At 48.7% G+C, this 23,035-nt stretch overlaps 1 protein-coding gene across 1 annotated transcript in view; it reads left to right on the top strand.

Moving 5' to 3' along the window:
* Positions 1 to 23,035, top strand: part of fgfr3 (fibroblast growth factor receptor 3) — a 170,968-nt gene that overhangs the window by 103,946 nt on the left and 43,987 nt on the right. The window contains exons 6-7 of the mRNA XM_029712591.1: positions 5,807 to 5,930; positions 7,141 to 7,331. Coding sequence (XP_029568451.1) covers positions 5,807 to 5,930; positions 7,141 to 7,331 — 315 coding nt within the window. The remainder of the gene's footprint in view (positions 1 to 5,806; positions 5,931 to 7,140; positions 7,332 to 23,035) is intronic.

Raw genomic sequence — 23,035 nt, 5'->3', positions numbered from 1 at the left:
CAGGAGACCAGTCACTTCAGTACACTACCTCTATTTATTTCTCTCTCTCCCTCTCTCTCTCTCTCTCTCTATTCTATATTAATCTCCTCTTCATAATAAGCAGTGAAGTTTAGCCCCTCTGGCTGTTTCTGTCTAGTTATAATATTCTCAAATACCAGACTGCTGTCTCCGTCTCTCTCCTGTCTCTCGTCTCTCTCCTGTCTCTCGTCTCTATACTCTCTCTTTTATAAATGTCTCTCTTTTATAAATGTCTCTCTCCTGTCTCTCTCCTGTCTCTGTCTCTTTCCTGTCTCTCTTTTATCAATGTCTCTCTCCTGTCTCTGTCTCTCTCCTGTCTCTCTCCTGTCTCTGTCTCTCTCCTGTCTCTCTCCTGTCTCTGTCCCTCTCCTGTCTCTCTCCTGTCTCTGTCTCTCTCCTGTCTCTCTCCTGTCTCTCTCCTGTCTCTCTCCTGTCTCTGTCTCTCTCCTGTCTCTGTCTCTCTCCTGTCTCTCTCCTGTCTCTCTCCTGTCTCTGTCTCTCTCCTGTCTCTCTCCTGTCTCTGTCTCTCTCCTGTCTCTCTCCTGTCTCTCTCCTGTCTCTCTCCTGTCTCTGTCTCACTCTTGTCTCTCTCCTGTCTCTCTCCTGTCTCTCTCCTGTCTCTGTCTCTCTCCTGTCTCTATCCTGTCTCTGTCTTTCTCTTGTCTCTCTCTTGTCTCTGTCTTGCTTCTGTCTCTCTCCTGTCTCTGTCCCTTTCCTGTCTCTGGCTCTCTCCTATCTCTTACTCTTTCCTGTCTCTCTCTTGTGTCTCTCCTATCGCTGTCCCTTTCCTGTCTCTGGCTCTCTCCTATCCCTGTCTCGCTCCTGTCTCTCTCTTGTGTCTCTCCTATCTCTGTCCCTTTCCTGTGTCTGTCTCTCTCCTATCTCTATCTCTCTCCTGGCTCTCTCTTGTGTCTCTCCTATCTCTGTCCCTTTCCTGTGTCTGTCTCTCTCCTATCTCTATCTCTCTCTTGGCTCTCTCGTTTCTCTGTCTCTCTCGTGTCTCTGTCTCTCTCCTGTGTCTCTCCTGTCTCTGTTTCTCTCCTGTGTCTCTCCTGTCTCTCTCCCTCCTGTCTCTCTCCTTTCTCTGTCTCTCTCCTGTCTCTCTTTTATCTCTGTCTCTCTCCTATCGCTGTCTCTCTCCTGTCTCTCTCCTATCGCTGTCTCTCTCCTATCGCTGTCTCTCTCTCCTATCGCTGTCTCTCTCCTGTCTCTCTCCTATCGCTGTCTCTCTCCTATCGTTGTCTCTCTCCTATCGCTGTCTCTCTCCTGTCTCTCTCCTATCGCTGTCTCTCTCCTGTTTCTCTCCTATCGCTGTCTCTCTCCTATCGCTGTCTCTCTCCTATCGCTGTCTCTCTCCTATCGCTGTCTCTCTCCTGTCTCTCTCCTATCGCTGTCTCTCTCCTATCGCTGTCTCTCTCCTGTCTCTCTCCTGTCTCTGTCTCTCTCCTGTCGCTCTCCTGTCTCTCTCCTGTCTCTGTCTCTCTCCTGTCTCTCTCCTGTCTCTCTCCTGTCTCTGTCTCTCTCCTGTCTCTCTCCTGTCTCTCTCCTGTCTCTGTCTCACTCTTGTCTCTCTCCTGTCTCTATCCTGTCTCTGTCTCTCTCCTGTCTCTATCCTGTCTCTGTCTCTCTCTTGTCTCTCTCTTGTCTCTGTCTTGCTTCTGTCTCTCTCCTGTCTCTGTCCCTTTCCTGTCTCTGGCTCTCTCCTATCTCTTACTCTTTCCTGTCTCTCTCTTGTGTCTCTCCTATCGCTGTCCCTTTCCTGTCTCTTGCTCTCTCCTATCTCTGTCCCTTTCCTGTGTCTGTCTCTCTCCTATCTCTATCTCTCTCCTGGCTCTCTCTTGTGTCTCTCCTATCTCTGTCCCTTTCCTGTGTCTGTCTCTCTCCTATCTCTATCTCTCTCTTGGCTCTCTCGTTTCTCTGTCTCTCTCGTGTCTCTGTCTCTCTCCTGTGTCTCTCCTGTCTCTGTTTCTCTCCTGTGTCTCTCCTGTCTCTCTCCCTCCTGTCTCTCTCCTTTCTCTGTCTCTCTCCTGTCTCTCTTTTATCTCTGTCTCTCTCCTATCGCTGTCTCTCTCCTGTCTCTCTCCTTTCGCTGTCTCTCTCCTATCGCTGTCTCTCTCTCCTATCGCTGTCTCTCTCTCCTATCGCTGTCTCTCTCCTGTCTCTCTCCTATCGCTGTCTCTCTCCTATCGTTGTCTCTCTCCTATCGCTGTCTCTCTCCTGTCTCTCTCCTATCGCTGTCTCTCTCCTGTTTCTCTCCTATCGCTGTCTCTCTCCTATCGCTGTCTCTCTCCTATCGCTGTCTCTCTCCTATCGCTGTCTCTCTCCTGTCTCTCTCCTATCGCTGTCTCTCTCCTATCGCTGTCTCTCTCCTGTCTCTCTCCTGTCTCTGTCTCTCTCCTGTCGCTCTCCTGTCTCTCTCCTGTCTCTGTCTCTCTCCTGTCTCTCTCCTGTCTCTCTCCTGTCTCTGTCTCTCTCCTGTCTCTCTCCTGTCTCTCTCCTGTCTCTGTCTCACTCTTGTCTCTCTCCTGTCTCTATCCTGTCTCTGTCTCTCTCCTGTCTCTATCCTGTCTCTGTCTCTCTCTTGTCTCTCTCTTGTCTCTGTCTTGCTTCTGTCTCTCTCCTGTCTCTGTCCCTTTCCTGTCTCTGGCTCTCTCCTATCTCTTACTCTTTCCTGTCTCTCTCTTGTGTCTCTCCTATCGCTGTCCCTTTCCTGTCTCTTGCTCTCTCCTATCTCTGTCCCTTTCCTGTGTCTGTCTCTCTCCTATCTCTATCTCTCTCCTGGCTCTCTCTTGTGTCTCTCCTATCTCTGTCCCTTTCCTGTGTCTGTCTCTCTCCTATCTCTATCTCTCTCTTGGCTCTCTCGTTTCTCTGTCTCTCTCGTGTCTCTGTCTCTCTCCTGTGTCTCTCCTGTCTCTGTTTCTCTCCTGTGTCTCTCCTGTCTCTCTCCCTCCTGTCTCTCTCCTTTCTCTGTCTCTCTCCTGTCTCTCTTTTATCTCTGTCTCTCTCCTATCGCTGTCTCTCTCCTGTCTCTCTCCTATCGCTGTCTCTCTCCTATCGCTGTCTCTCTCTCCTATCGCTGTCTCTCTCCTGTCTCTCTCCTATCGCTGTCTCTCTCCTGTCTCTCTCCTATCGCTGTCTCTCTCCTATCGTTGTCTCTCTCCTATCGCTGTCTCTCTCCTGTCTCTCTCCTATCGCTGTCTCTCTCCTGTTTCTCTCCTATCGCTGTCTCTCTCCTATCGCTGTCTCTCTCCTATCGCTGTCTCTCTCCTATCGCTGTCTCTCTCCTGTCTCTCTCCTATCGCTGTCTCTCTCCTATCACTGTCTCTCTCCTGTCTCTCTCCTGTCTCTGTCTCTCTCCTGTCGCTCTCCTGTCTCTCTCCTGTCTCTGTCTCTCTCCTGTCTCTCTCCTGTCTCTCTCCTGTCTCTGTCTCACTCTTGTCTCTCTCCTGTCTCTATCCTGTCTCTGTCTCTCTCCTGTCTCTATCCTGTCTCTGTCTCTCTCTTGTCTCTCTCTTGTCTCTGTCTTGCTTCTGTCTCTCTCCTGTCTCTGTCCCTTTCCTGTCTCTGGCTCTCTCCTATCTCTTACTCTTTCCTGTCTCTCTCTTGTGTCTCTCCTATCGCTGTCCCTTTCCTGTCTCTTGCTCTCTCCTATCCCTGTCTCGCTCCTGTCTCTCTCTTGTGTCTCTCCTATCTCTGTCCCTTTCCTGTGTCTGTCTCTCTCCTATCTCTATCTCTCTCCTGTCTCTCTCTCTCTCCTGTCTCTCTCCTGGCTCTCTCGTTTCTCTGTCTGTCTCGTGTCTCTGTCTCTCTCCTGTGTCTCTCCTGTCTCTGTTTCTCTCCTGTGTCTCTCCTGTCTCTCTCCCTCCTGTCTCTCTCCTTTCTCTGTCTCTCTCCTGTCTCTCTTTTATCTCTGTCTCTCTCCTATCGCTGTCTCTCTCCTATCGCTGTCTCTCTCCTGTCTCTCTCCTGTCTCTCTCCTATCGCTGTCTCTCTCCTGTCTCTCTCCTATCGCTGTCTCTCTCCTATCGCTGTCTCTCTCCTATCGCTGTCTCTCTCCTGTCTCTCTCCTGTCTCTCTCCTATCGCTGTCTCTCTCCTGTCTCTCTCCTATCGCTGTCTCTCTCCTGTCTCTCTCCTGTCTCTGTCCTGTCTCTCTCCTATCGCTGTCTCTCTCCTATCGCTGTCTCTCTCCTGTCTCTCTCCTATCGCTGTCTCTCTTCTATCGCTGTCTCTCTCCTGTCTCTCTCCTATCGCTGTCTTTCTCCTATCGCTGTCTCTCTCCTATCTCTGTCTCTCTCCTGTCTCTCTCCTATCGCTGTCTCTCTCCTATCGCTGTCTCTCTCCTATCGCTGTCTCTCTCCTATCGCTGTCTCTCTCCTATCGCTGTCTCTCTCCTATCGCTGTCTCTCTCCTATCGCTGTCTCTCTCCTATCGCTGTCTCTCTCCTATCGCTGTCTCTCTCCTATCGCTGTCTCTCTCCTGTCTCTCTCCTATCGCTGTCTCTCTCCTGTCGCTGTCTCTCTCCTATCGCTGTCTCTCTCTCCTATCGCTGTCTCTCTCCTATCGCTGTCTCTCTCCTGTCGCTGTCTCTCTCCTATCGCTGTCTCTCTCCTAGCGCTGTCTCTCTCTCCTAGCGCTGTCTCTCTCCTGTCTCTCTCCTATCGCTGTCTCTCTCCTATCGCTGTTTCTCTCCTATCGCTGTCTCTCTCCTGTCTCTCTCCTATCGCTGTCTCTCTCCTGTCTCTCTCCTATCGCTGTCTCTCTCCTATCGCTGTCTCTCTCCTATCGCTGTCTCTTTCCTGTCTCTCTCCTATCGCTGTCTCTCTCCTGTCTCTCTCATATCGCTGTCTCTCTCCTGTCTCTCTCGTATCTCTGTCTCACTCCTGTCTATCTTTTATCTCTGTCTCTCTCTTGTCTCCCCTGTCTTTGTCTCTCTCCTGTCTCTCTCCTATCGCTGTCTCTCTCCTGTCTCTCTCGTATCTCTGTCTCACTCCTGTCTATCTTTTATCTCTGTCTCTCTCTTGTCTCCCCTGTCTTTGTCTCTCTATTGTCTCTCTTGTCTTTGCCATGTTTGCCAACCCTCTCTTTCTCCTTTTTGTTTTTCATCCACAGTCTTATGTTGAACCCCCATGCTAACCATGCCTCACCCCCTGCCTGTCTGCCTCACTCCCCTCTGCCTCACCCCTGCCTGTCTGCCTCACCCCCCTCTGCCTCACCCCCTGCCTGTCTGCCTCACCCCCCTCTTCCTCACCCCCTTCCCTCTTCCCCTCTCCCGCCACTTTCCAATCCCCTTCCCTGTCTGCCTCTCCCCCTCTTCCTCGCCCCCTTCCCTGTCTGCCTCTCCCCCCTCTTCCTCACACCCCTTCCCTGTCTACCTCTCCCCCACCTTCATCACCCCCTTCCCTGTCTACCTCTCCTCCCTCTTCCTCACCCCCTTCCCTCTCCCCCTCTTCCTCACCCACTTCCCTGTCTACCTCTCCTCCCTCTTCCTCACCCCCTTCCCTCTCCCCCTCTTCCTCACACCCCTTCCCTGTCTACCTCGTCCCCACCTTCCTCACCTCCTTTCCTGTCTGCCTCTCCCCCGTCTTCCTCACCCTCTTTCCTCTCCCCCCTCTTCCTCACCTCCTTTCCTGTCTGCCTCTCCCCCTCTCCCCCTTTTCCTCAACCCCTTCTCTTTCTGCCTCTCTCCCTCCCTGCTTCTCTTCATGTGTTTCTCTCCCTCCCTCACCCCCTCTTTACCTCCATTCCTCTCTACCCTCTGGCTCTGCTTCTCCCTCTCTCGCCCTCAGCTAAGGCACCAGCAGTGGAGTCTGGTGATGGAGAGTGCTGTCCCCTCAGACCGTGGAAACTACACCTGTGTTGTACAGAACAAGTACGGCACCATCACCCACAGCTACCAGCTAGACGTGCTAGGTAAGATACCACCACAGCTACCAGCTAGACGTGCTGGGTAAGACACCACCACAGCTACCAGCTAGACGTGCTAGGTAAGATACCACCACAGCTACCAGCTAGACGTGCTAGGTAAGATACCACCACAGCTACCAGCTAGACGTGCTGGGTAAGACACCACCACAGCTACCAGCTAGACGTGCTAGGTAAGATACCACCACAGCTACCAGCTAGACGTGCTGGGTAAGATACCACCACAGCTACCAGCTAGACGTGCTGGGTAAGATACCACCACAGCTACCAGCTAGACGTGCTGGGTAAGATACCACCACAGCTACCAGCTAGACGTGCTGGGTAAGATACCACCACAGCTACCAGCTAGACGTGCTGGGTAAGATACCACCACAGCTAGACGTGCTAGGTAAGATACCACCACAGCTACCAGCTAGACGTGCTAGGTAAGACACCACCACAGCTAGACGTGCTAGGTAAGATACCACCACAGCTACCAGCTAGACGTGCTGGGTAAGATACCACCACAGCTACCAGCTAGACGTGCTGGGTAAGACACCACCACAGCTACCAGCTAGACGTGCTAGGTAAGACACCACCACAGCTACCAGCTAGACGTGCTAGGTAAGACACCACCACAGCTACCAGCTAGACGTGCTGGGTAAGACACCACCACAGCTACCAGCTAGACGTGCTGGGTAAGACACCACCACAGCTACCAGCTAGACGTGCTAGGTAAGACACCACCACAGCTACCAGCTAGACGTGCTGGGTAAGATACCACCACAGCTAGACGTGCTGGGTAAGACACCACCACAGCTACCAGCTAGACGTGCTAGGTAAGATACCACCACAGCTACCAGCTAGACGTGCTGGGTAAGACACCACCACAGCTACCAGCTAGACGTGCTAGGTAAGACACCACCACAGCTACCAGCTAGACGTGCTAGGTAAGACACCACCACAGCTACCAGCTAGACGTGCTGGGTAAGACACCACCACAGCTACCAGCTAGACGTGCTAGGTAAGACACCACCACAGCTACCAGCTAGACGTGCTGGGTAAGACACTCCAACAGGATGTCATAATTTGGGAGAACTGATGGATTCATTGACTTCAGTTCATATTGTCACATGCTATCAGAGTCATCAGATTCTACCTGTGTGTTTGTGTTCTGCTGACAAACCTCCTGCCCCTCTCACTTCTCTGGCCCATTCAGAACGCTCCCCTCACAGGCCCATCCTACAGGCAGGTCTTCCAGCAAATCAGACAGTAGTATTGGGTAGCGATGTGGAGTTCCACTGTAAAGTGTACAGCGACGCCCAGCCTCACATCCAGTGGCTGAAACACATTGAGGTGAACGGGTCCCGGTACGGACCCGACGGAGTCCCATACGTCAACATACTCAAGGTGGGTGGGACTTAACGGTCTGCTGGACCAATCACGCATGACATCTTGTTTACTAGAGCAAATCAGATCTGACTTCCTGTTTGCTGAGCCAATCAGACCTGACATCTTGTCTACTAGAGCAAATCAGATCTGACTTCCTGTTTGCTGGGCCAATCAGACCTGACATCTTGTTTACTAGAGCAAATCAGATCTGACATCCAGATTGACTTGGACCAATAAGAAGATTAGACTCTAGTATTACTCTCGTCTGTAGTCTCTCTGAGGAAACAAGGGATACTTTGAGTTGACCTCTAACCTCTACATACAGGGTTAGGATGAGGTCATGCGGAGAGTAGTTTTAGTTTGGCGTTCAGTTGATAGTGTTATGTTTGTTTAAAGGATTAACGAGACGAGTCTCTCTCTCTGTAGTCGTCCAGGTTGTTTAGCGTGTATAGTTCTGTAACAGAGCAGTAGTCTGGTGATCTAGAAGAGAGCAGGATTCCTCTCAGGGGACAACACCCTTTCTTCCCACTAGAGTGTTTTAAAAACAGATTTTATTTCAACTCAAGAGAGAAAGGGACTCCAAGAGAAATAAAGAATTTTGCTTTCTCATTTTGGCACCGAGGGAATAAAGCAATCATCTGGTTTGGACTAAAGTTAACTAGTGTGGTGGCGGCAGGGAGAGACGGCTGTTAACCACCCAGACTCTGATGTGCTGTGTCGCCTCGTCTGAGAGAGGGAGGAGGAGGAGGAGGAGGAGAGAGGGAAGGAGGGAAGAGGCACCCGAAAAAGCCACCATGGAAAAACTGAGCGGAAGAACAAGGGGAAGGGCAGAGTCAGCAGAGAGAGAGAGAGAAGTAGGAGAGCTGAGAGAGAGATAGAGAGAGAGAAGTGGGAGAGCTGAGAGAGAGATAGAGAGAGAGAAGTAGGAGAGCTGAGAGAGAGATAGAGAGAGAGAAGTAGGAGAGCTGAGAGAGAGATAGAGAGAGAGAAGTGGGAGAGCTGAAAGAGAGAGAAAGAGACAGTGACAGAGAGAGAAAGACAGAGAAGTAGGAGAGGTGAGCAAGAGAGAAAGAGAGAGAGAGAGAGAGAGAGTACAGAGAGCGAGGGGGCAGAGAGAGAGAGGACAGAGAGAGAGAGGGGGGCAGAGAGAGAGAGAGGACAGAGAGCGAGGGGGCAGAGAGAGAGAGAGAGAGAGAGAGGACAGAGAGCGACTCGGCTACCAGACCACGGCTCCACACTATTTTCATCTCCACATAATTGAAGCAGTCTGGGACTGGCCCCACCACAGTCTTTAGAGTTGATCTGAGACCGGCCCCACCACAGTCTTTAGAGTTGATCTGAGACTGGCCCCACCACAGTCTTTAGAGTTGATCTGAGACTGGCCCCACCACAGTCTTTAGAGTTGATCTGAGACTGGCCCCACCACAGTCTTTAGAGTTGATCTGAGACTGGCCCCACCACAGTCTTTAGAGTTGATCTGAGACCGGCCCCACCAGTCTTTAGAGTTGATCTGAGACTGGCCCCACCACAGTCTTTAGAGTTGATCTGAGACTGGCCCCACCACAGTCTTTAGAGTTGATCTGAGACTGGCCCCACCAGTCTTTAGAGTTGATTTGAGACTGACCCCACCACAGTCTTTAGAGTTGATCTGAGACTGGCCCCACCACAGTCTTTAGAGTTGATCTGAGACTGGCCCCACCAGTCTTTAGAGTTGATCTGAGACTGGCCCCACCACAGTCTTTAGAGTTGATCTGAGACCGGCCCCACCAGTCTTTAGAGTTGATCTGAGACTGGCCCCACCACAGTCTTTAGAGTTGATCTGAGACTGGCCCCACCACAGTCTTTAGAGTTGATCTGAGACTGGCCCCACCAGTCTTTAGAGTTGATCTGGGACTGGCCCCACCACAGTCTTTAGAGTTGATCTGAGACTGGCCCCACCACAGTCTTTAGAGTTGATCTGAGACTGGCCCCACCACAGTCTTTAGAGTTGGTCTGAGACTGGCCCCACCACAGTCTTTAGAGTTGATCTGAGACTGGCCCCACCAGTCTTTAGAGTTGATCTGAGACTGGCCCCACCAGTCTTTAGAGTTGATCTGAGACTGGCCCCACCAGTCTTTAGAGTTGATCTGAGACTGGCCCCACCACAGTCTTTAGAGTTGATCTGAGACTGGCCCCACCAGTCTTTAGAGTAGATCTGAGATTGGCCCCACCACAGTCTTTAGAGTTGATCTGAGACTGGCCCCACCAGTCTTTAGAGTTGGTCTGAGAATGGCCCCACCAGTCTTTAGAGTTGATCTGAGACTGGCCCCACCACAGTCTTTAGAGTTGATCTGAGACTGGCCCCACCACAGTCTTTAGAGTTGGTCTGAGAATGGCCCCACCAGTCTTTAGAGTTGATCTGAGACTGGCCCCACCAGTCTTTAGAGTTGGTCTGAGAATGGCCCCACCAGTCTTTAGAGTTGATCTGAGACTGGCCCCACCACAGTCTTTAGAGGCCCCACCACAGTCTTTAGAGTTGATCTGAGACTGGCCCCACCACAGTCTTTAGAGTTGATCTGAGACTGGCCCCACCACAATCTTTAGAGTTGATCTGAGACTGGCCAAACCACAGTCTTTAAAGTTGATCTGAGACTGGCCCCACAAGTCTTTAGAGTTGATCTGAGACTGGCCCCACCAGTCTTTAGAGTTGATCTGAGACTGGCCCCACCAGTCTTTAGAGTTGATCTGAGACTGGCCCCACCACAGTCTTTAGAGTTGATCTGAGACTGGCCCCACCAGTCTTTAGAGTTGATCTGAGACTGGCCCCACCACAGTCTTTAGAGTTGATCTGAGACTGGCCCCACCACAGTCTTTAGAGTTGATCTGGGACTGACCCCACCACAGTCTTAAGAGTTGATCTGGGACTGGCCCCACCAGTCTTTAGAGTTGATCTGAGACTGGCCCCACCAGTCTTTAGAGTTGATCTGAGACTGGCCCCACCACAGTCTTTAGAGTTGAACTGAGACTGGCCCCACCAGTCTTTAAAGTTGATCTGAGACTGGCCCCACCACAGTCTTTAGAGTTGATCTGAGACTGGCCCCACCAGTCTTTAGAGATGATCTGAGACTGGCCCCACCAGTCTTTAAAGTTGATCTTAGACTGGCCCCACCACAGTCTTTAGAGTTGATCTGAGACTGGCCCCACCAGTCTTTAGAGTTGATCTGAGACTGGCACCACCACAGTCTTTAGAGTTGATCTGAGACTGGCCCCACCACAGTCTTTAGAGTTGATCTGAGACTGGCCCCACCACAGTCTTTAGAGTTGATCTGAGACTGGCCCCACCACAGTCTTTAGAGTTGATCTGAGACCGGCCCCACCAGTCTTTAGAGTTGATCTGAGACTGGCCAAACCACAGTCTTTAGAGTTGATCTGAGACTGGCCCCACCACAGTCTTTAGAGTTGAACTGAGACTGGCCCCACCAGTCTTTAAAGTTGATCTGAGACTGGCCCCACCACAGTCTTTAGAGTTGATCTGAGACTGTTCCCACCACAGTCTTTAGAGTTGATCTGAGACTGGCCCCACCACAGTCTTCAGAGTTGATCTGAGACTGGCCCCACCACAGTCTTTAGAGTTGATCTGAGACTGGCCCCACCAGTCTTTAAAGTTGATCTTAGACTGGCCCCACCACAGTCTTTAGAGTTGATCTGAGACTGGCCCCACCAGTCTTTAGAGTTGATCTGAGACTGGCCCCACCACAGTCTTTAGAGTTGATCTGAGACTGGCCCCACCACAGTCTTTAGAGTTGATCTGAGACTGGCCCCACCACAGTCTTTAGAGTTGATCTGAGACTGGCCCCACCACAGTCTTTAGAGTTGATCTGAGACCGGCCCCACCAGTCTTTAGAGTTGATCTGAGACTGGCCAAACCACAGTCTTTAGAGTTGATCTGAGACTGGCCCCACCACAGTCTTTAGAGTTGATCTGAGACTGGCCCCACAAGTCTTTAGAGTTGATCTGAGACTGGCCCCACCACAGTCTTTAGAGTTGATCTGAGACTGGCCCCACCACAGTCTTTAGAGTTGATCTGAGACTGGCCCCACCAGTCATTAGAGTTGATCTGAGACTGGCCCCACCAGTCTTTAGAGTTGATCTGAGACTGGCCCCACCAGTCTTTAGAGTTGATCTGAGACTGGCCCCACCACAGTTTTTAGAGTTGATCTGAGACTGGCCCCACCAGTCTTTAGAGTTGATCTGAGACTGGCCCCACCACAGTCTTTAGAGTTGATCTGAGACTGGCCCCACCACAGTCTTTAGAGTTGATCTGGGACTGACCCCACCACAGTCTTAAGAGTTGATCTGGGACTGGCCCCACCAGTCTTTAGAGTTGATCTGAGACTGGCCCCACCAGTCTTTAGAGTTGATCTGAGACTGGCCCCACCACAGTCTTTAGAGTTGATCTGAGACTGGCCCCACCACAGTCTTTAGAGTTGAACTGAGACTGGCCCCACCAGTCTTTAAAGTTGATCTGAGAATGGCCCCACCACAGTCTTTAGAGTTGATCTGAGACTGGCCCCACCAGTCTTTAGAGTTGATCTGAGACTGGCCCCACCACAGTCTTTAGAGTTGATCTGAGACTGGCCCCACCAGTCTTTAGAGTTGATCTGAGACTGGCCCCACCACAGTCTTTAGAGTTGAACTGAGACTGGCCCCACCAGTCTTTAAAGTTGATCTGAGACTGGCCCCACCACAGTCTTTAGAGTTGATCTGAGACTGGCCCCACCAGTCTTTAGAGTTGATCTGAGACTGGCCCCACCACAGTCTTTAGAGTTGATCTAAGACTGGCCCCACCAGTCTTTAGAGTTGATCTGAGACTGGCCCCACCACAGTCTTCAGAGTTGATCTGAGACTGTTCCCACCACAGTCTTTAGAGATGATCTGAGACTGGCCCCACCACAGTCTTTAGAGTTGATCTGAGACTGGCCCCACCACAGTCTTTAGAGTTGATCTGAGACTGGCCCCACCAGTCTTTAGAGTTGATCTGAGACTGGCCCCACCACAGTCTTTAGAGTTGATCTGAGACTGGCCCCACCACAGTCTTTAGAGTTGATCTGAGACTGGCCCCACCAGTCTTTAGAGTTGATCTGAGACTGGCCCCACCACATTCTTTAGAGTTGATCTGAGACTGTTCCCACCACAGTCTTTAGAGTTGATCTGAGACTGGCCCCACCACAGTTTTCAGAGTTGATCTGAGACTGGCCCCACCACAGTCTTTAGAGTTGATCTGAGACTGGCCCCACCAGTCTTTAAAGTTGATCTGAGACTGGCCCCACCACAGTCTTTAGAGTTGATCTGAGACTGGCCCCACCAGTCTTTAGAGTTGATCTGAGACTGGCCCCACCACAGTCTTTAGAGTTGATCTGAGACTGGCCCCACCACAGTCTTTAGAGTTGATCTGAGACTGGCCCCACCACAGTCTTTAGAGTTGATCTGAGACTGGCCCCACCACAGTCTTTAGAGTTGATCTGAGACCGGCCCCACCAGTCTTTAGAGTTGATCTGAGACTGGCCCCACCACAGTCTTCAGAGTTGATCTGAGACTGGCCCCACCACAGTCTTTAGAGTTGATCTGAGACCGGCCCCACCAATCTTTAGAGTTGATCTGAGACTGGCCCCACCACAGTCTTTAGAGTTGATCTGAGACTGGCCCCACCACAGTCTTCAGAGTTGATCTGAGACTGGCCCCACCAGTCTTTAGAGTTGATCTGAGACTGGCCCCACCACAGTCTTTAGAGTTGATCTGAGACTGGCCCCACCACAGTCTTTAGAGTTGATCTGGGACTGGCCCCACCAGTCGTTAAGAGTTGATCTGAGACTGGCCCCACCACAGTCTTTAGAGTTGATCTGAGACTGGCCCCACCAGTCTTTAGAGTTGATCTGAGACTGGCCCCACCACAGTCTTTAGAGTTGATCTGAGACTGGCCCCACCAGTCTTTAGAGTTGATCTGAGACTGGCCCCACCACAGTCTTCAGAGTTGATCTGAGACTGTTCCCACCACAGTCTTTAGAGTTGATCTGAGACTGGCCCCACCACAGTCTTTAGAGTTGATCTGAGACTGGCCCCACCACAGTCTTTAGAGTTGATCTGAGACTGGCCCCACCACAGTCTTAAGAGTTGATCTGGGACTGACCCCACCACAGTCTTAAGAGTTGATCTGGGACTGGCCACACCAGTCTTTAGAGTTGATCTGAGACTAGCCCCACCACAGTCTTTAGAGGCCACACCACAGTCTTTAAGATTGATCTGAGACTGGCCCCACCGCTCTTTAGAGTTGATCTGGGACTGGCCAAACCACAGTTTTTATAGTTGATCTGAGACTGGCTCCACCACAGTCTTTAGAGTTGATCTGAGACTGGCCCCACCAGTCTTTAGAGTTGATCTGAGACTGGCCCCACCACAGTCTTTAGAGTTGATCTGAGACTGGCCCCACGACAGTCTTTAGAGTTGATCTGAGACTGGCCCCACCACAGTCTTTAGAGTTGATCTGGGACTGACCCCACCACAGTCTTAAGAGTTGATCTGGGACTGGCCCCACCAGTCTTTAGAGTTGATCTGAGACTGGCCCCACCAGTCTTTAGAGTTGATCTGAGACTGGCCCCACCACAGTCTTTAGAGTTGATCTGAGACTGGCCCCACCACAGTCTTTAGAGTTGATCTGAGACTGGCCCCACCAGTCTTTAAAGTTGATCTGAGACTGGCCCCACCACAGTCTTTAGAGTTGATCTGAGACTGGCCCCACCAGTCTTTAGAGTTGATCTGAGACTGGCCCCACCACAGTCTTTAGAGTTGATCTGAGACTGGCCCCACCAGTCTTTAGAGTTGATCTGAGACTGGCCCCACCACAGTCTTTAGAGTTGATCTGAGACTGGCCCCACCACAGTCTTTAGAGTTGATCTGAGACTGGCCCCACCAGTCTTTAAAGTTGATCTGAGACTGGCCCCACCACAGTCTTTAGAGTTGATCTGAGACTGGCCCCACCAGTCTTTAGAGTTGATCTGAGACTGGCCCCACCACAGTCTTTAGAGTTGATCTAAGACTGGCCCCACCAGTCTTTAGAGTTGATCTGAGACTGGCCCCACCAGTCTTTAGAGTTGATCTGAGACTGGCCCCACCACAGTCTTTAGAGTTGAACTGAGACTGGCCCCACCAGTCTTTAGAGTTGAACTGAGACTGGCCCCACCAGTCTTTAAAGTTGATCTGAGACTGGCCCCACCACAGTCTTTAGAGTTGATCTGAGACTGGCCCCACCAGTCTTTAGAGTTGATCTGAGACTGGCCCCACCACAGTCTTTAGAGTTGATCTAAGACTGGCCCCACCAGTCTTTAGAGTTGATCTGAGACTGGCCCCACCAGTCTTTAGAGTTGATCTGAGACTGGCCCCACCACAGTCTTTAGAGTTGATCTGAGACTGTTCCCACCACAGTCTTTAGAGTTGATCTGAGACTGGCCCCACCAGTCTTTAGAGTTGATCTGAGACTGGCCCCACCACAGTCTTTAGAGTTGATCTGAGACTGGCCCCACCAGTCTTTAGAGTTGATCTGAGACTGGCCCCACCACAGTCTTTAGAGTTGATCTGAGACTGGCCCCACCACAGTCTTTAGAGTTGAACTGAGACTGGCCCCACCAGTCTTTAAAGTTGATCTGAGACTGGCCCCACCACAGTCTTTAGAGTTGATCTGAGACTGGCCCCACCAGTCTTTAGAGTTGATCTGAGACTGGCCCCACCACAGTCTTTAGAGTTGATCTGAGACTGGCCCCACCAGTCTTTAGAGTTGATCTGAGACTGGCCCCACCAGTCTTTAGAGTTGATCTGAGACTGGCCCCACCACAGTCTTTAGAGTTGAACTGAGACTGGCCCCACCAGTCTTTAGAGTTGAACTGAGACTGGCCCCACCAGTCTTTAAAGTTGATCTGAGACTGGCCCCACCACAGTCTTTAGAGTTGATCTGAGACTGGCCCCACCAGTCTTTAGAGTTGATCTGAGACTGGCCCCACCACAGTCTTTAGAGTTGATCTAAGACTGGCCCCACCAGTCTTTAGAGTTGATCTGAGACTGGCCCCACCAGTCTTTAGAGTTGATCTGAGACTGGCCCCACCACAGTCTTTAGAGTTGATCTGAGACTGTTCCCACCACAGTCTTTAGAGTTGATCTGAGACTGGCCCCACCACAGTTTTCAGAGTTGATCTGAGACTGGCCCCACCACAGTCTTTAGAGTTGATCTGAGACTGGCCCCACCAGTCTTTAGAGTTGATCTGAGACTGGCCCCACCACAGTCTTTAGAGTTGATCTGAGACTGGCCCCACCACAGTCTTTAGAGTTGATCTGAGACTGGCCCCACCACAGTCTTTAGAGTTGATCTGAGACTGGCCCCACCACAGTCTTTAGAGTTGATCTGAGACCGGCCCCACCAGTCTTTAGAGTTGATCTGAGACTGGCCCCACCACAGTCTTCAGAGTTGATCTGAGACTGGCCCCACCACAGTCTTTAGAGTTGATCTGAGACCGGCCCCACCAATCTTTAGAGTTGATCTGAGACTGGCCCCACCACAGTCTTTAGAGTTGATCTGAGACTGGCCCCACCACAGTCTTCAGAGTTGATCTGAGACTGGCCCCACCACAGTCTTTAGAGTTGATCTGAGACTGGCCCCACCACAGTCTTTAGAGTTGATCTGAGACTGGCCCCACCAGTCTTTAGAGTTGATCTGAGACTGGCCCCACCACAGTCTTTAGAGTTGATCTGAGACTGGCCCCACCACAGTCTTTAGAGTTGATCTGGGACTGGCCCCACCAGTCGTTAAGAGTTGATCTGAGACTGGCCCCACCAGTCTTTAGAGTTGATCTGAGACTGGCCCCACCAGTCTTTAGAGTTGATCTGAGACTGGCCCCACCACAGTCTTTAGAGTTGATCTGAGACTGGCCCCACCAGTCTTTAGAGTTGATCTGAGACTGGCCCCACCACAGTCTTCAGAGTTGATCTGAGACTGTTCCCACCACAGTCTTTAGAGTTGATCTGAGACTGGCCCCACCACAGTCTTTAGAGTTGATCTGAGACTGGCCCCACCACAGTCTTTAGAGTTGATCTGAGACTGGCCCCACCACAGTCTTAAGAGTTGATCTGGGACTGACCCCACCACAGTCTTAAGAGTTGATCTGGGACTGGCCACACCAGTCTTTAGAGTTGATCTGAGACTAGCCCCACCACAGTCTTTAGAGGCCCCACCACAGTCTTTAGGATTGATCTGAGACTGGCCCCACCAGTCTTTAGAGTTGATCTGGGACTGGCCAAACCACAGTTTTTAGAGTTGATCTGAGACTGGCTCCACCATAGTCTTTAGAGTTGATCTGAGACTGGCCCCACCAGTCTTTAGAGTTGATCTGAGACTGGCCCCACCACAGTCTTTAGAGTTGATCTGAGACTGGCCCCACCACAGTCTTTAGAGTTGATCTGAGACTGGCCCCACCACAGTCTTTAGAGTTGATATGGGACTGACCCCACCACAGTCTTATTAAGAGTTGATCTGGGACTGGCCCCACCAGTCTTTAGAGTTGATCTGAGACTGGCCCCACCAGTCTTTAGAGTTGATCTGAGACTGGCCCCACCACAGTCTTTAGATATAATGTATAAGAGCTGTATGAACATGCTTCTGACGTTTTTTATTGACGTCGTTTTTTGGGTTGCTTTTGCTTGTGCACAAGACATATGTTTTGTGCATTTTGAATATGATTTCATAGGAAAAAACTGACATTTTTTTTTATTTTTTTTTGCAAAATGACATATCCAATGCTTTTTTTTGTCAATTGTGAAAGTATTGCATGTGCCAAATCACAGGAAATATCCAATAGATAGCTAGAGCTCTCCTCAGTGAATTTTCATATTGCAAATGTAACACAATTCAAGTCCCAAGAGTCAAATTTTGAAAAAATGACATATTTTTTGAAAACTTTTCAACCCTTAAAAAGTGGTTTCTGGACCGTTTTTCGAAAAAAAATTGATTTTTATGTCAATTACACATGTATAAGAGCTGTATGGACATACTTTTGACATATTTTATTGACATAATTTTTTGGGTTGTTTTTGCTTGTGCATAAGGCATATGTTTTGTGCATTTGGAATATGATTTCATAGGAAGTCAAAAGTGACATATTTGCTTGTGCATAAGGCATATGATTTGTGCATTTGGAATATGATTTCATAGGAAGTCAAAAGTGACATATTTATATTTTTTGCCAAATGCCATTAGAAATGTGCAAATGAAATGTCCAATTCTTTTTTTGTCAATTATACATGTATGAAAGTATTGAATGTGCCAAATCAGTATGTTTGTCCATTTGCCATGTACGATCATAGGAAGTCGGTTTCCAAACCCAAAAGTCAGTGAACCATGGTCCAAATGGCATTTATACTGCCCAAATGATATATATCCCTATGTTAAGCCATGAATCAACGCAGATGGTCTACTTGTCATGTATGATGAGGGAGAAGTGGGACTCTGTTGCTTTTAACATTTTTAACGAATTTGACATGCTCAGAATGCATAATTGACTGGCCCGATGATCTCGGGATGGCCGTGCAGTGACTGTGGTTCCTCTCCATCGCTCGTTGTGTTGATTTCATCATGTCAACTTTGGTGATATTTTTTGCTGTTGAATCATTGCAAATGCGCGTTACATTTGCAATATTGCGTGTTACGTTTGCAATATGATTCAATGGGCATTTAGCATCACGAATTTAGGCATGCTCAAAAATACTGCAGAAATGCATTATTGACTGGCTCGATGAACTCGGGATGGCCGGGCAGTGACTGTGGTTCCTCTCCATTGCTCGTCACCCAGCAGTCAGCGTCCATCAGTCAATTAGATGTCATTTTGACACCAAACTGATAGCATCTGACACCAAATCCACTCTTTCCAACTCGTATAGAAGCCAACTATCACACGTCAGAGAAGGCCCATAATTCACAGTGCTTTCAATTTTAACCATAAAAAAACATAAAACACATAGTTACGTTATAGCTGCGGGTCCAGCTCTGATATTATGTGTAGGCCTATGTGAGGCGACCCCGAATCCCAAGTTTCGGCTCGATAGGTCATTCGGTGCCCGAGCAATGGCCTTAATTGGTGCTGAAAATCCACTTTTTCAGGGCGTTACTACGGGGTCCCTGAATGAGCTATCGGACAGAGACATTGGGGTCCGTCTCTATGGGCCGAAGCAGTTTCAATGCACCTAGTCTTGCGACTCTGGGACATTTCTACATGTCGCCATGTCCGTGATATTCAAAATTAATTGAAAATATTGCAAATGTACGAGGCGGTTTCTCGGTCAGAGAACCTTCTAGAGCCCCATAAATCACCGTGCACTATCGACTTGAGCTCTAGAACAGGTTTCTAAAATTTCGGAGCTCTAGGTCTGACGGTTCTTGAATCGTTTGAACGAAAGTAACTATTGAAGGCGGTATAAGCCTCTAAGCCCCACACTATGTACCTATGGCCAAATTGTGTGTGTGTGTTTTTGTTTTTTTTGCAAAAGAATAGACACACGTTGTCTTTGGGGTAGGCATATACAGAATCCTGAATATGAAGTCTCTACCTTACGAATTGACTGAATGACACATGGTTGAGTTGTGTGATTTTCACTATCTGCAGGTGGCAATATGACAATAGCTCTTGGGTGTTTTTAACCACTTCCGGTTGTCACAGGAAGTTCTTACTCAACACACGTTGTCTTTGGGGTAGACATAAACAGAATCCTGAATAAGAAGTCTCTACCTTAAGAATTGACTGAGTAACAGATGGTTGAGTTGCGTGATTTTCACCATCTGCAGGTGGCAATATGACAATAGCTCTTGGGTGTTTTTAACCACTTCCGGTTGTCACAGGAAGCTCTTGCTTCACACACGTTGTCTTTGGGGTAGACATAAACAGAATCCTGAACATGGAGTCTCTACCTTAAGAATTGACTGAATGACAGATGGTTGAGTTGCGTGATTTTCACTATGCGCACGTAATATGACAATAGCTCTTGGGTGATTTTAACCACTTCCGGTTGTCACAGGAAGCTCTTGCTTCACACACGTTGTCTTTGGGGTAGACATAAACAGAATCCTGAATAAGAAGTCTCTACCTTAAGAATTGACTGAGTAACAGATGGTTGAGTTGCGTGATTTTCACTATGTGCAGGTTATATGACAATAGCTCTTGGGTGGTTTTAACCACTTCCGGTTGTCACAGGAACCTTAGAATCAACACAGGTAGACCTCACAGTAGCCTGATGGATTGTTGTAGAAGACAGGTTCATAAGGCATTCATAACCCACATAGGCTTCAGGTTGAATTTTGGAGAATAGTCTATGTGTTCCTATGGGGAGAGAAGTCATTGCACACAGTTTGATCTAAACACCTTCTTTTCACTGTGAAGGGTTAATGCCACAGGGTCAAGGTTGGCTTGCACAGATCGGGAGGACCTCAGGAACGCTCCTGGTTCCTCTCCATCGCTCGTTGTGTTGATTTCATCATGTCACCTTTGGTGATATTTTTTGCTGTTGAATCTTATTGCAAATACACGGATGCGCATTTGCAATATGATTCAATTGGCATTTAGCATCACAACTTTGGCATGCTCAAAACCACTGCAGAAATGCATAATTGACTGTCCCGATGAACTGGGGATGGCCGTGCAGTGACTGTGGTTTCTCTCCATCGCTCGTTGTGTTGATTTCATCATGTCAACTTTGGTGACATTTTTTGCTGTTGAATCATATTACAAATACACGGATGCGCATTTGCAATATGATTCAATGGGCATTTAGCATCACAACTTTGGCATGCTCAAAACCACTGCAGACATGTATAATTGACTGTCCCGATGAACTGGGGATGGCCGTGCAGTGACTGTGGTTCTTCTCCATCGCTCGTTGTGTTGATTTCATCATGTCAACTTTGGTGATATTTTTTGCTTTTGAATCATATTACAAATACACGGATGCGCATTTGCAATATGATTCAATGGGCATTTAGCATCACAACTTTGGCATGCTCAAAACCACTGCAGAAATGCATAATTGACTGTCCCGATGAACTGGGGATGGCCGTGCAGTGACTGTGGTTCCTCTCCATGGCTTGATGGTGAGTTTTTTGGTGATTTTTTGAAAAATGTCCAAAATGACTAGGTGCGCCCCATACTGGATGGGCACTGATGGAAGGTGCTCCCTACCCAACCGTGCACCCCTTGCACCACCCTAAAGGCATTTAAAACCATTCTAAAAAATTACTCCTGGTAACCCATTTCGGGTCACCATGTCCACGGATGCGCATTTGCAATATGATTCAATGGGCCTCAACATCACGAATTTGGCATGCTCAAAAACACTAAAGATATGCAAAATTGACTGTCCCGATGAACTGGGGATGGCCGGGCAGTGACTGTGGTTCCTCTCCATGACTTGATGGTGACATGAGAGAAGTGGGACTGTCGATTTTTAGCGATTTTTTTGAAAAATGTCCAAAATGACTAGGGGCGCCTTATACTGGATGGGCACTGATGGAAGGTGCTCCCTACCCAACCGTGCACCCCTTGCACCACCCTAAAGGCATTTAAAACCATTCTAAAAAATTACTCCTGGTAACCCATTTCGGGTCACCATGTCCACGGATGCGCATTTGCAATATGATTCAATGGGCCTCAACATCACGAATTTGGCATGCTCAAAAACACTGCAGAAATTCAAAATTAACTGTCCCGATGAACTGGGGATAGCCGCGCAGTGACTGTGGTTCCTCTCTATCGCTCATTGTGTTGATTTCATCATGTCAACTTTGGTGATATTTTTTGCTGTTGAGTCATATTGCAAACGCACGTTACGTTTGCAATATAGCGCGTTACGTTTGCAATATGATTTAATGGGCATTTAGCATCACAAATTTAGGCATGCTCAAAAATACTGCAGAAATGCATAATTGACTGGCCTGATGAACTCGGGATGGCCGGGCAGTGACTGTGGTTCCTCTCTGTCGCTCATTGTGTTGATTTCATCATGTCAACTTTGGTGATATTTTCTGCTGTTGAATCATATTGCAAACGCATGTTACGTTTGCAATATAGCGCGTTACGTTTACAATATGATTTAATGGGCATTTAGCATCACAAATTTAGGCATGCTCAAAAATACTGCAGAAATGCATAATTGACTGGCCCAATGAACTCGGGATGGCCAGGCAGTGAATGTGGTTCCTCTCCATTGCTCGTCACACAGCAGTCAGCGTCCATCAGTCAATTAGATGTCATTCTGACACCAAACTGATAGCATCTGACACAAAATCAACTTTTTCCAACTCGTATAGAAGCCAACTATCACATATGTCAGAGAAGGCCCATAATTCACAGTGCTTTCAATTTTAACCATAAAAAAAACATAAAACACATAGTTACGTTATAGCTGCGGGTCCAGCTCTGACATTATGTGTAGGCCTATGTGAGGCGACCCCGAATCCCAAGTTTCGGCTTGATAGGTCATTCGGTGCCCGAGAAATGGCCTTAATTGGTGCTGAAAATCCACTTTTTCAGGGCGTTACTACGGGGTCCCTGAATGAGCTATCGGACAGAGACATTGGGGTCCGTCTCTATGGGCCGAGGCGGTTTCAATGCACCTAGTCTTGCGACTCTGGGACATTTCTACATGTCGCCATGTCCGTGATATTCAAAATGAATTGAAAAAATTGCAAATGTATGAGGCGGTTTCTCGGTCAGAGAACCTTCTAGAGCCCCATAAATCACCGTGCACTATCGACTTGAGCTCTAGAACAGGTTTCTAAAATTTCGGTGCTCTAGGTCTGACGGTTCTTGAATCGTTTGAACGAAAGTAACTATTGAAGGCGGTATAAGACTCTAAGCCCCACACTATGTCCCTATGGCCAAATTGTGTGTGTGTGTTTTTGTTTTTTTTTGCAAAAAGAATAGACACACGTTGTCTTTGGGGTAGGCATATACAGAATCCTCAATATGAAGTTTCTACCTAAAGAATTGGCTGGATGACATAGGGTTGAGTTGCGTGATTTTCACTATATGCAGGTTGACCATATGACAATAGCTCTTTGCTGTTTTTAACAACTTCCGGTTGTCACAGGAAGCTCTTACTCAACACACGTTGTCTTTGGGTTAGACATAAACAGAATCCTGAATATGAAGTCTCTACCTTAAGAATTGACTGCATAACAGATGGTTGAGTTGCGTGATTTTCACTATATGCAGGTTGACCATATGACAATAGCTCTTGGCTGTTTTTAACAACTTCCGGTTGTCACAGGAAGCTCTTGCTTCACACACGTTGTCTTTGGGGTAGACATAAACAGAATCCTGAATATGAAGTCTCTACCTTAAGAATTGACTGAATGACAGATGGTTGAGTTGCGTGATTTTCACTATCTGCAGGTTGCTTATATGACAATAGCTCTAGGGTGATTTTAACATTTTCCGGTTGCTCCAGGAACCTTAGATTCGACACAGGTAGACCTCACAGTAGCCTGATGGATTGTTATAGAAGACAGGTTCATAAGGCATTCATAACCCACATAGACTTCAGGTTGAATTTAGGAGAATTGTCAATGTATTCCTATGGGGAGAGAAGTCATTGCACACAGTTTGATCTAAACACCTTCTTTTCACTGTGAAGGGTTAATGCCACAGGGTCAAGGT

Source organism: Salmo trutta, chromosome 25 (assembly GCF_901001165.1).
Source record: "Salmo trutta chromosome 25, fSalTru1.1, whole genome shotgun sequence".
In the NCBI taxonomy this organism is placed as follows: domain Eukaryota; kingdom Metazoa; phylum Chordata; class Actinopteri; order Salmoniformes; family Salmonidae; genus Salmo; species Salmo trutta.
The sequence above is the reverse complement of the archived record's forward strand: the minus strand, read 5'-3'. Positions and strand labels throughout refer to the sequence as shown.